At 55.1% G+C, this 12,998-nt stretch overlaps 1 protein-coding gene across 6 annotated transcripts in view; it reads left to right on the top strand.

Moving 5' to 3' along the window:
* Positions 1–12,998, top strand: part of NPHP4 (nephrocystin 4) — a 141,737-nt gene that overhangs the window by 91,532 nt on the left and 37,207 nt on the right. For all 6 annotated transcript variants that reach the window (XR_011073448.1, XM_068538758.1, XM_068538757.1 and 3 more), the window contains exons 13-17: positions 6,828–6,889; positions 8,827–8,934; positions 10,188–10,336; positions 10,493–10,684; positions 11,138–11,325. Coding sequence is in view for 5 of the 6 variants with exons in the window: in XM_068538758.1 (XP_068394859.1) it covers positions 6,828–6,889; positions 8,827–8,934; positions 10,188–10,336; positions 10,493–10,684; positions 11,138–11,325 (699 nt within the window). In the remaining variant the exon portion in view is untranslated. The remainder of the gene's footprint in view (positions 1–6,827; positions 6,890–8,826; positions 8,935–10,187; positions 10,337–10,492; positions 10,685–11,137; positions 11,326–12,998) is intronic.

The raw sequence follows: 12,998 nt of genomic DNA, 5'->3' as shown, positions 1-12,998 counted from the left end.
GGGTGGATTCCGGCGGTCACCTGATGGACTGAGGGCCTGATCTCCTGTCCCAACGTCTTTCCCTGCACTCAGCTGTTTCTACTGCGTAGTTGCATCCCAGCTTTGACCAGCTTTTCCTGCATTTCTTGATCTTCGAATGAGTAGAGATTGGTAGTTCCTGCCAGTGGGACCCGCCTGTCTTCCGGAAGCCCACCACCTCCACCCCCAGAGGGTCTGCTGGGCACAGAGCAGGGCACTGTGTGGGCTCCAGGGAGCACTGTGGAGGTTCAGGGGCTGGGGGGACCCCGTAGGGAGGGCTCCCCCACAAGGCATCTTGCTTTGGGCTCGAGATGGTCCTGTCGCCCGCTGAGCCGAGCCTCTTTCTGGGTGACCGGGGGGAGGGTGTTACTCTCCCGTGTGCGGGGCTCACCGAGCCCCAGTGTGACGTCCTGAGGTTCAGAGCTGCTGGGCGCATGCCCTCTGAGTTCTCTACCAAAAGGGTTATTGCTGCGTCCTTGGCAGACAGGAGTGGATGCTTCAGCTGCTGGAGGGCTCAGGGACTGCGCTCTGGTGCAGACGTGCGGTAGCAGCGTCATCTGGTTTTCAGCCCCCGTTTGGGGACCCGCAGATCTGCGTGGATGGAACCTGGTTCCATTTGGTTTATTTAATTTGGATTTATCACCACATTCATGTCACATTAATGTGATCGCCTTCACCCCGGGCTCCAAGCATTTGAAAACGTTGCCTCCCAGGACCTAGTATAAGAGACTTAAATATTGGCTGATGTTTAACTTATGATGGAAACTTTTCCTACTTCAATATTTTACCAACTTATACGGTTCCTTTGGAAATCTTAACGATATGCAGCCGTCACTTTAAGTGAGGTGCTCTGGCTTTCTGTTATGAATTATCCTTTTTATTTTTTCTGCAAAATTACCAGGGAGCAAAGGTCCATTCATCACCCTCCGCGAGGGGGTGTGTGCGGGGCCGCTAGAGGGCCCTCCGTCTCCAGTTTTTGGAACCCGGCATTCCCCTGACCCATATTTTGCTTTTGAATGTTCTGGTGGCGTCAGAATTTTGGTGTGCCTGCTTAATAGATATAAAAGCAGCCGGGTAGAAGGGGCCATTGAAAATACGTAACCCTGGTGTTTCCCAGAGCACACGGAGTTAGATGCTTGACGTGGTTGTGACCTCGTGTGCGGGCGACGTGCTCGAGAGTATCCTCACTGACGGGCAGCTCGCCTGCCCCGAGTCGTGTCATCCAGGCAGTCACGCAGCAGTGGAGGGAGTGAAGGATGTCGGCTGAGCAGGGGGTGGAAGTTAGCGGCCGGGAACCCAACACACCTGCACAGCATCTGCCGGGGAGCGTGAGTGAGCGTTTCAGAGCCAGGGCTTCCAGGAGGGAGACCACGCTTCTGAGCCTGGTCCTTGAAGGTGACCCAGCCTAGGGCTCCGGGCACGTCTCATACTTCCCACTCCTCTTGGGCCTGATTCGCCGAGACAGGGCACCTCTGGATTCCTTCAGCACAGGGACCCAAACCCACTCCATCGACAAGCATCCCTTTACCTCTTCCTAGATTTTGCTCACTTCCTCCATTCCTGTGATCAAAGTCTTCAAGAGAATGACTTTTTAAGCCCAAATAATTAGGAATAACGGCCTTTCAAATGGGTCGGCCTTGTGAATTCTTAGTGTCTGGAGTACCATTGAATGCTGAGTAATCCTTTATTTTCAAGGTCTGACGGGGAAAGCTGTTTCTCACAATCTTTATTTAAATCACAGAAATTGTGTCTTTGGCTGTGACGACCCCTTCCTTCCCCCTGCCCTTGGGGCAAGCTGTTCGGCCCCATCCTGGAACATCCCCAGAGCCCCGCCTTCCTGGTCGGAGGCCTGGCCCCTTCCTGCCTGGCCCTGAGCTTCCACGGTTGCTAAGCAACAGCCTCCTCTCCCTTCAGTTAAGCACAGGCAGGTCTGTCTGCAGGGCAGCCTTTTCCTCCACGAATCCCGCTCATCAGGCCGTGCCGGCTGATTCTCTTTTCCTCCGTGCCCCCCCAGGGTGCGCAGCTACGTTCAAGCAAAAGCGTTCTCTGGAGGGCAGCTTGCACTGTGGGGTAAAGGGCTTGAATGCCGCCTTTCATGCAGGGCCGGCTCCTGGTTGGTGTTCATGCATGGGGACCCCACCAGCCTTCCCGGGGAGGACAGTGGAGAGACCCCTGCTCTCTCCAGCCTGGAGGACGTCCCCAAGCCTGCTGCCTGAGCTCTCTCGTGCCTGTGTTCTTACTTTCTGTCTTTCTGTGATGCTCGCCCACTCGACTCGTCAGAAGTGCTGTCTGAGAAGTGCTGACCTGAAAGGTAGCCCCTCTTGCCCTGGAGCGTGGAGTGGGCTTCAGGTCCTCGTGGTCTGCACACCTCCCCACTCCCCCCCGGGCTGAATGCAGAGAAGCGCGGGATGCAGGTGTGTGACCTGGCGGGACGCGGACAGCCGAGGTTTGGGGCAGATCGCAAGCCCCCTCCTGGCCTTTTAGTCAAGTGTAGGGCATTCGGGCTTCTAGAAGCTGAACTGAAGAGAGGACTGGACACTTGGGCTTCTGTCGACAGCGCTTTCCAGCAAGCGGAGGCTGATCGGGGAGCAATAGGGTGTCGGGGGAATTCATCTTCAGACGGGGGCGCAGTGGCTGCAGCTGCAAACGTGTCTGTCTCAAGCACTCGGTGTGGCCCTGTCTGCGTCGTGGTTGGCTCGGGTGGCATGGAAACCGCTGACTCAGTCCCTTCCGAGGCTGAGGTGTCCCTGAGCTGCACAGAGCGCCTGGCAAAGCTGTCGTCTTAGTCTCTGCGTTCTTCTTTTAACGACCAGGTGACTTACCTGAAGCCAGAGCCCCGCGGCGCCACGGCCAGACGTGGATGTTATTCCCGGTGGGGTGACGGGAGGGCCCCGTCTGGGGAGGCACCAGCATCCCCTGCCGCGGGACCTCATCCTCTGCGACGGGCCGCCTGGTGCCATCGGTTCAGCCAGGAGCGTGCTCAGGCTCCAGCAGGGGCACAGAGACATCCCTGATAATGATCAGTAAACTAGAATTTAAGTTATTTTAAATTCCACGGGTAGTACAGGAAAGCACGCTTACTCACGTGTCTAAAGGGTGAGGTTCTAGCCCCTCACTGTTCCTGCCATTCCACGCATTTCAGTGAATTTACCTACAGACCTTCATCCACGTGTCGTTTTCTTTCTTCTCCTTTAACAGAGGTGGGATTCCCTTACGCGGGTCGCTTGGTAACTTGTTTCCGCTCTGTAACTTGTCTTGGCAACGTCCCATGTCAGGACCCGCCCGTCGACCTCCCCCTTTTTAATTGCTTCCGGGCTCCACACCCAGATGGACCAGCTTTAATTCAGGGCTTCCATTTTCAGGAACACGTGGGCCATTCTCATGGTTTGCTGTTTTCAGCGGTGCTGCGGCAGAGGTTCTTGTGCACACGTCCGTGTGCACGCTGCAGATGTCACCACGCACGCAGCCTTTGCACACACGTGAGGGCCCCACGGTTTGGTCTTGTCGGCCCCGGCAGCTCGCAGCCTTTTCGTGCTCGGTGGCGGAAGGCGGGCTTCCCAGGCAGACCCCAACACCTCCGTCGTGGCTTTTGGGTGACTTGGAGGAATGACAGTGGACGCCTCTGGAGGACACTGTGTTGTCCGGCCTAGCCCGTTAGATTGCGTAGTTTGCAAAGCAACTTAATCAGCGACTACCGCATGGAACATTAGAACAGAAAGGTTTGAAACCAAGTTATTTTGTGGTTTTGGTGTATTTTCTTACAGCCCGTGCCTCGCTGGGGTGTGTGGCTTTGGGCCCTGGGATCCCCAGCAGGCAGTGCTTTCATCTGCTGCAAAGCCTTTTTTGTGCGGTTGGTTGTCTAGGAGGTTAAAATTGTGTAAGTCAGGATGTAAAGAATCACCTCAAAAGCACCACGCAGTACCCAGCTTAGACAAACTGGGGAAATAAAGGGCGCGTGAGAAGTTTAACGGGCTTGGAGGGTTTAACTTTCTGCAGGGTTCAGATCTTCCTCAACTAGAGGACACGCAGCCCGGCTCCCGAGCGCCGGGCTTCTCCGAGCAGAGGAAAGTGGAGCCATTTCCTGCAGGTTTTTCCTCACTGCCAAAATCAACCTGTGTAGTTTTCAGTCTCCTTTTAGGGTGGAACAAAGGAGAACCCGGCGTGCTGCTCTTCTGTTTCATCTTCTAGACTGTTCTGGGTGGCGGGGTGGTGGTGGTGATGAGTGGCTGCCCGGAGCCCTGAGCTGTCTGGGGAGAGGCACGTGGCTTCAAGGACAGTGGGGCCCTGGCAGAATCCTGGTCTGCGTTTTGCTTCTCGCGAGATGACATCTTTCCTGGGAAGCGAAGCTCGCTCGAAGACTCGCTAACTCCCTCCAAAGGGAGCTCGTTTCAGGAACCGGAGGCTCCCAGGACTAGAGGGCGCCGCGTTCTTTGGAATCACGTTAACTTGGCTTTGAGAAAGGAGCTGGGCTGGCGAGGGGCTGGAGAGCCTGTAGCTCAGCTCAGGCGGGACTAGCGGAGTTGGGGGCCTCCCTCCACGCCGCCCCCCGCTTTCCCCGCCCCCTGTTCCTCATCAGCTGGATCTCTCCTCCTGGGGTGAGCCTGCAGTGCCTTCTCCAGGTGGATTCCGAGGTGGCTGGAAGGGGCTTTGGTGGCATGTCGGCCCCAGGGCACAGCAGGGCCGGCTGGGGGCGTGCTTCCCACGTGTGGTTCCTGCCTGGTGGCTGAAGCTGTGGTGGTGGGATTCAGGGCCGCCAGGGGAGGCGGGCGTCCTCCCTTCAGACTGCACAGCATGCAGAGTCACGGCCCTCGGGTGCACTGGCCGGTCGGTAGGTGCTAGGTGCCGCCCGCATCGGCCCCGTGCCGTGTGCCCTGGGGCTTGGGGGCCACGGGGTCAGGTGAGCTGCTCATGGGCACCGCCCGGTCCGGGGCTCAGACGTGGCTGTGCGGGGACTTGGGCAGCAGAGACCACCGGGGGGGGAGGGAGGGCCAAGTGCGGGCAGTCAGGGCCACACGCGGGTGACAGGAGCAGGGCTAGTTACCTGTGGGGGGCACGATTTCTCAGGGCCCAGGACGTCCTGAAGTCCAGCCGGCGGTGGTGTCCACATGCAGCGGCCAGAGTCGGGTCACTGTGAAGGGGACCGACATGAATTAGGAAGACGCGGTCCTCAGGGAGACCAGACACATCACCTCGGACAGGTGCCCGGTCCCACCTGGGCCTTCAGGGGAGCGGAAGGGGCCCTGTCAGGATGGGCCCCGGTCAGCGGGCAGCCCCACCGTCGACTGGAGGCGGTGATGTTGGCGGCTGACGGCAGAAGAAGCGTGCGTGTATGGGCTGATGGGGAGGTGATGGGTGGCCCCAGACGCCGGAGCACAGTGCTGAGAGTCTGGGGGTTTCAGGGACTAGAGTGATGCCTGGACTCCTAGACAGGAGTGCAGGGCCTGGGATGGGGGTGGAAGCAGCACAGGCAGACTCCAGCCCGGTCCTGCCCCGGGCCACCGTGCGGTGACCGTGCTCGGCGGGTGGGGACAGCGCCGTGGGAGCGGTTGCTCCCTCCACAGTTGGGCACCTCCGGCGCTGCAGGAACCAACCTCGCATCACCCAGGGCAGGGGCGCCCTTGGCCCCTCGCTCCAGGGACCCTGTGGAGGACTGACCTCGACTATTCCCGGTACGAACACGCCCGCACTCACACCATTAGAGTGAGTGGGCCTCAGGGGACGGGCTGTGAGTGATGGGAGAGCTGGAGCGCCCAGCCATGCGTGTGTCTGGCACATATATACAATGGAATATTACTCAGCCATAAAAAGAAATGAAACTGAGTTATTTGTAGTGAGATGGATGGAGTTAGAGTCTGTCATACAGAGTGAAGTAAGTCAGAAGGAGAAAAACAAATACAGTATGCTAACACATATATATGGAATCTAAGAAAAAAAAAAAAAAAAGGCCATGAAGAACCTAGTGGCAAGGCGGGAATAAAGACACAGACCTACTAGGGAATGGACTTGAGGATATGGGGAGTGGGAAGGGTAAGCTGTGACAAAGTGAGAGACTGGCATGGACATATATACACTACCAAACGTAAAATAGATAGCTAGTGGGAAGCAACCGCATAGCACAGGGAGATCAGCTCGGTGCTTTGTGACCACCTAGAGGAGTGGGATAGGGAGGGTGGGAAGGAGGGAGATGCAAGAGGGAAGAGATATGGGAACATATGTATAACTGATTCACTTTGTTATAAAGCGGAAACTAACACACCATTGTAAAGCAATTATACTCCAATAAAGATGTTAAAAAAAATAAAAAATAAAAAAAAATAATAAAAAAAGAGTGAGGAAATAATAAAATCAAATCAAAGAACTTAAAAAAAAAAAAAAAAAACGAAGTTTCTTATGTAACAGAACAGCAAGTGGGCCCCAGGCAGGGAAGCACCGGCCCAGGCAGACATCAGAGCCCGGCCCCACGAAGGCAGGGGAGGGTGAGGAGGGGAAAGGACAGGTGAGCCGTGAGGTGAGCGCACGAGAGCCTCACATTTCCCTGAGCGCACGTGGAGTGAGTGAGCCTCGTGAGCAGGGAGAAGGAGGCCGAGGAAGTGGGCAGCGAGCTCGGGCTCCATCCTGCAGGTGGTGACTGGGGACGAGCGCCCTGGGTCTGCTCGCCAAGCACTGGGGCTGCCCAGTGGCCGCTGCCCAGCTCCGAGCACTGGTGACTGCTGAGGGGAGACTCGCGCCAGGCCTGCCTGAGCCGGGCTCCGGTGCCCTTGCCCCACCCAGGCTGACGGCCCCTCCCCGGCCCCTGTGCTTCCTCCCAGGCCTGCCGGCACCACCGCCCCGGGGGCTCACCACCCCCCAGGACTCGCCAGTGGGACCAGGGGTAAGTCCAGGCCCAAGAGGCCTGTTTCGGAATTCCACAGTCAAGTATTTAAAGGTTCTGGGTGTGGGAAAGTCCCCTTTGCATCTTTAAGAACAGTTGATGTCCTGTTTACTTGTGTGGGCTGGGAAGCGTGCCAGCGAGCCGGGGGGGGGTGGGGTGGGGGGGTGAGGGTGTTGGGGTGCAGGTGTCCTCAGCCGCCCTCCTGCCTGTCTCCGCGGCGGGTCCCTAGCGCGCTGCTCCCAGCGCTGGCTGTCAGGGCCGTGGCTTCTGCTGGTTGTTAATGATCCTCCAGTTGCCATCGAAGGCCTGTGTCCACGCTCAAGCTGACGTGTTCTCCCGCAGTTATGTCTGACGGCTGGGAAGCCTTCAGGACTGAATGGCCTTTTTCCCCTTCTGAGACACTGAGGAGTGCCCTTCGCCCCCTCCTCTCCTGACCCTGTGCTAGGAGAGGGCGCCGGTGAGGCCGTGGCTTCCCCAGGCAGCAGCCGGCAGGGGCGCCGAGCAGCTGGTGCTGGAGGGCACAGGGCGGCACCGACAGAGGCCAGCACGTTGGCGGGCCTGTTGGAGAGCTGACGTCTCCTCCGGTGCTAGGAGCTGCGGCCACCCCTCAGGGATCCTGAGCCGGTTGCGGGTCTGCCCGTGGCTCGGGGCTGGCTCTAGCCAGCGTGGTTTTTGAATGACGTCAGAGTTGGCTTGTCCTCCTGATGACCTTGTCTGCCAACGTCACCCTGGATGTTGGCTTTCTAGAAAAGTTGAATGATTCAGTATCCAGGGCTGTCCCCAGGATGTGGCTTTAATGTGGACCGTGCAGCTGGGAAACTGGACCAGAAGTGAATGTGGTGTTTGCCCGAAGACACGTGTTTGGGGACAGCCTCCCGGGCCCTGCTGGCCCATCCCAGCATTTTCCCTCCAGCGGTTGGCATGGTGCCCCTATGTGCTGAGGGGCCACAGGGCAGCACCTCCAGCCCCAGAGGCAGGAGGCGCTCACGGCGGCTTGTGTGCTCTGAGGGGAGCTGAGCAGACCCTAAATTCTTCTCTGCCCCTAAGATGCTGCCCGGATCCCCCAGTGCCCCTCGCCCGTTTCTTCAACACGTCTTCATGGGTTGGGTCCTTCTCTGTACCAGCACCACCCCCCTCTGCCCCCCCGGGCCAGCTGTCACTGCTGATGACAGATGTCTCATTTGTTAACGTGTACATTATAAATAGAGACCAGGATTTGAGAGACGGGTCTTCAGTAGAGCGAGGCCCCTCCACCTCTTCACACCGGCCTTTTAGAGCAACGTTCGTTTTCCTCACGTTAGTCACATTTACCTGACCCTGTGCCGGGTACCTTGCCAAGCCCTTTCTCACAGTAGGCCTGTGATCTAGGTACTGTTAGCACCCCCATTTTACAGGTGAGGAGACTGAGGCAAGACCAGGTTAGTTAGGCGACTTGCCCACATCACGTGGCAGTGAAGTGGTGGAGTGGGGCTTCCAGGGCCCACGTCAGCTGCCATCATGGTCACTGCCTTAACGGGCGGGTTCATGTCGTAGGAACACAGGTGGTTAGAATCAGAAGGGGTCTTGGAGAAGTTCAGTCCAGGGATGGAGGTGAAACCCAGAGAGGTTCAGAGACCAGCCGGCCCTGCAGCCCGAGTGTCAGAGAACCCGGCTTCCCTGGCCATTTCCCCTTCTCCACTTGCTTTTCCTTGTTAATAATATTTTTATTCAAATATTACGACGTGTGAGAAACCACAGAATTACCCCTCTCGGTAGTTAGAAAAGAAGCAATTAGACGTGGTGCCGGGTTCCAGGAGATTCCAGACCTCACTGCTCCCTGTGGCCACGTCAGAGTCTTCCCTTCCTTCCCAAGGGTCCGTGCCAGCGGGGGGTGGGAGGGGCTTTGTGAAGTTATTGGGGTGCATTTTGTCGTCTTACCCAAGCTCTCTTCCCTTCAGCTGTCGCTTTCCCAGCTGGCGGCTTCCCCACAGTCCCCAGCTCAGCGCCGCTTGGCCGAAGCCTCCTCAAAGCCACCGGGGAGCCCCACGCCCTCCCTGGCCCCGGGGGTAAGTAGCCTGCCCCTCCTCCCGCCTGCCTCCTTCCAGGGAATGGCTCCAAACTCCTGACTTCTGTGGAAGTCTCCGACTTTGTGAGCTGCCCTGGTCCTTGGTGAGGTGACCGAGACCTTCCTGGGTTCTCTGTGATGCGGGCGTTTGGGATGGGGGCTGGACATCACCTCCTTCCAGCTTTAGATATTTGCCACCATCCGTCTTGGTGACCAAGGGTATTTGGTCTGGGAGCTTTTCCTGCCACAGGGCTTGATTTAGGCTTTGCTCTACCTGAGAAGACAAAGTAAAAGCGCCCTTAGATCTCTGAACAGGAGAGGAAAAGGAAAGATTTCGCTGGAGATGTAAATAGAGGTCCGTCCAAGTTGCCAGCTCCCCCTCCAGGACGCTCGCCTTGCGGCTGGAGGAGAGTTTGTGAAGCCCACCGTCCCCGATCCCAGTGGAGCTAATGGGCTAAAATAGGCCTGTTTCCTTCTACTGAACTTGGGGGACTCACGTAGAGTTTGCTGGTTCACCTGCAGACTTCAGTCTTGCCTTGGAAGTCTGTTGAGGAAAAATGGTTCCATTTAATTACTTCCTTGAAAACCCTCATGGTGAAATGCCTGATTCTAAAATATATCTGGGCTCGTGTCATTAGAGGCCCGTGTCCCTTGCCTCCGGTCACGTGGGGCTCCTTCTAAATGAAACGGGAAGCTTGGGAGGCCAGCTGGAGAGAGAGCGTCCCAGACCCCATCAAGCTCTTCCTTTAGACGGAGGTGGGCGGAGGGTGCCGGTGAAAGCCTAGAGCATTCGGTGACGTGGGGACAGGGAAGCGTTCACACAGGCTCGGGGTCTCCGTCCCACAGTCTCCCTAGCGTTACTGGAGATGGTTTCCTCTTTCTGTTCCGTAGACGTGGTTTTAAGGTTAATTTGCCTTCTCAGGCATCAGATGTCTCCTGTGCTACTGAGCTGTTCAAAAAATTATGATTCCTTCCTCGTTGCTTTTCGACTCACGTAAAATACAGGATGCCCAGGTGAATCTGAATTTCAGATAAACAATACTTTTCATTATAAGTGTGTCCCGGATATCGCGTGGGATATACTTATACTAAAATTATTCATCGCTTACCTGAAATTCCAGTGCAGCTGAGCCTCCTGTGTTTTCACTTGCAGTGTGACGGAGGCAGTGCACCCATGAGCCCCACGTCCAAGCACCCTTGGTTACGGGTTGGGATCCTCATTGGCCTCACCTGGGGCCCCATTGTGTTCGGCAGGAGTTCCCCTTGGAGGGCAGGATCTCTCACCTGGAAGCTGACCTGAGCCAAACGGCCTTGGCCCCGGGCACATCCACCGCTGAGCAGTTGCAGGAGCTGCCTTTCACACCTGTGCACGCCCCGCTCATCGTGGGAGCCTGGACCAGGAGGTGAGGGGCGGGTCTGGGAGGGCCCAGGGCAAGTGCTGTGTGATCAAGACCCTTCGACCCCCTGGACGGTAGGCTTTCCTAGAGAGCTGGCTTTCCGGGTCCTGCCTCTTGGCGGGCCCTCTCCTGGAGGCTGGCTCAGGAGGCCTTCTGTTCCAGCTCTGGAGGGAAGCCGTCACGAGCCTCCCTAGCGCTGCTGCGGTCCGCCGGCTTTCCCGAGATTCTGGACGCCAATCAGCAACCAGCTGAGGCCGTGAATCCTACAGATCCCGTGAAGTTCAGCCCTCAGAAGGAAGAATCAGACTGTCTGCAAAGCAACGAGATAGTGCTACAGTTTCTTGCCTTTAGCAGGTAAACTCTTGAATATTTGGTCTTTTGCTCTTTTCCTGGCTTTTGCATTTCTTGTGTTGAGGAAGAACTTCTGTGTGGCTCTGGCAGAATACTACGATCAGGTCTTAACGGGACTACAGAATGCCCTCGGTCTTTATTTTCGTTTGGCTGGGACCCACCCACTGCCATGTCCAAATGCTGTAAAACCTGCTTTGACCGATCTCCTGTGGTCCTTAGTTACGGCGTGGACAGAGTGTCGCCCTGTCCTTGGGTACTGGTGTAGCCCCGAGATCTGGGCTCTCCAGCCATGCCTGAAGTGGGGGGATGCCCGGCGGGCTCCCCGAGGTCGCAGTAGGGCTGCTGGTGTGGATGAAGGAGGCGGCCTCTCACCTGCTGTCTCCCTGCGAGCGTGTGACGAAAGCCCGGGTTCTCCGCCCGGACCCTTGATTAACTCGGAGCTGTCGTTGGATCCAGGGTGTCCCAGGACGACCAGCCAGCGCCGTGGCCACAGACTGTGTATTTCACCTTCCAGTTCTACCGCTTCCCCCCCGAGACAACGCCGCGGCTGCAGCTGGTTGAGCTGGACGAGGCTGGGAAGACCAGCTCGGCTTCCCTGCCCCACCTCCTCGTCCTGATTCACAAGGACGGCTCCTTCGATGCAGGTGAGCGCTGGGCACCCGGCAAACGCGAAATCCAGGGCCAAGCTTTGTCTGCGAATTTTATTATTTAAAAAATGTTGAACAGTGAAAAACTTCAAACCCGTTCACAGTTTGAGAGAAGAGTGCAATACATCAGTGCTCGTGCCACTCACCTCTGCAGTTATCAGTGACATCCCTGCCCAGGTCCCTCCCCAAACCAGGGCTATTTGATGCAAATTCCAGACGTTATATGATTTCATCTATAGATATTTTCTTATGTAGATCTAAAAAAGTAGAGTCTTTTTTAAAAAACATAAACTCAATAATATTACCCCATCTAAAAATTAATGATGACTTAATATTATCAAATATCTAGCCAATGTTAACATTTCCCCAATAACTTCATAACATTTTTTAATACTTTGTTCAAATCAGGATCTCAGTTAGGTTTGTACGTTGGGATGGTGTGACTCTCCAGTCTCTTTCTACCTGTAGCCGTCATCGCCATCCTGTCTCTGTTTTTTCGCTTTAAGTTATTTGTTGAAGCCGCCACGTTGCTGGTCCCCTGGAGCCTCCCGGTGTCTGCACTTTGGTTTTGCGGCCCGGTGGTGACATCTGCGGTGTTGCTCTATCCCCTGTTTTGCCTGTAAATTGGAGTTAGATCTAGATGCGTGAGCAGATGCACGCTTTTTGTTTGGGGCAAGGAGTCTGTATTGCTGGAGGTGTGTCCCCATCTCTGCAGCAGCACGAGGCCTGGGTTGCTTCTTACGCTTCATCAGTGACCATCAGGACTGGTGCTTATGGACTGATCACTTCATTCAAGGCTGCACAGTGGTGATGTTTTACTCCTAGAGTACTTCTTCGCTTGTCAGCCAGAATGCTTCCTTAAAACGAAGCTTCTCCTCATCAACTCTTCGGTTGCCTTGAGGTGCGATTCATATAGAGAAGGCAGAATAATGCTTGATTTCCTTCTCTTTTGTTTGCTAATTTTTAAAATAGTGAGACAGTTCCCAGCATCCTTCAAGGGTGGGGCCAATGGCTTTTTTTTTCTGCTATCGTTATCAACTGATGGATTTAAACTGCAGTGGACTGAACATACCAAATATGTTATTGTTTTTGGTGGCCAGTTGTCCTGTCTTTGGCCAGTCACACGGCTCGTGAGGGACATACCTGGGGCCTGAACCACTGCTGCCTCTTGAGTGGAACTTAACAGGTGGAAAAAGATGTGTTAAAATATTAAATGAAATCAGTTTAACAACATTAACATCAGACAAAAGTGACAGAAGGCAAAGACATTGCTGGGGATCCAGAAGCCTATTAAATAATACTTAAGGGAATAATAATTCACCAGGAAAAAATGATTCTGAATCCGTGAACTTCTAACAACCACAGCTTCCAAAGATAAAGGACAAATTGATGGACTTTATAAGGAGAAACTGACAAACCTACAGTCATAGGAGGTTTTGACACACTTCTGTCAGTAAATTGATTGATCAAGCAGAAAAAAATTAATGAGAATATTATAAAATACAATTTAAAGAGATGATCTTATAGAACCTGTACAACCAATTTAGAGAATATGCTTTATTTTCAAGTATCCTTTGAAACTTATAAAAACTGATTATTCATATATGTGTGTATATATCTTAGGCCACCAAGCAGGTATTGCCATATACCAAGAGACCCTATATCTAATC

This window comes from Eschrichtius robustus, chromosome 3, assembly GCF_028021215.1.
Source record: "Eschrichtius robustus isolate mEscRob2 chromosome 3, mEscRob2.pri, whole genome shotgun sequence".
Lineage (NCBI taxonomy): Eukaryota > Metazoa > Chordata > Mammalia > Artiodactyla > Eschrichtiidae > Eschrichtius > Eschrichtius robustus.
The sequence above is the reverse complement of the archived record's forward strand: the minus strand, read 5'-3'. Positions and strand labels throughout refer to the sequence as shown.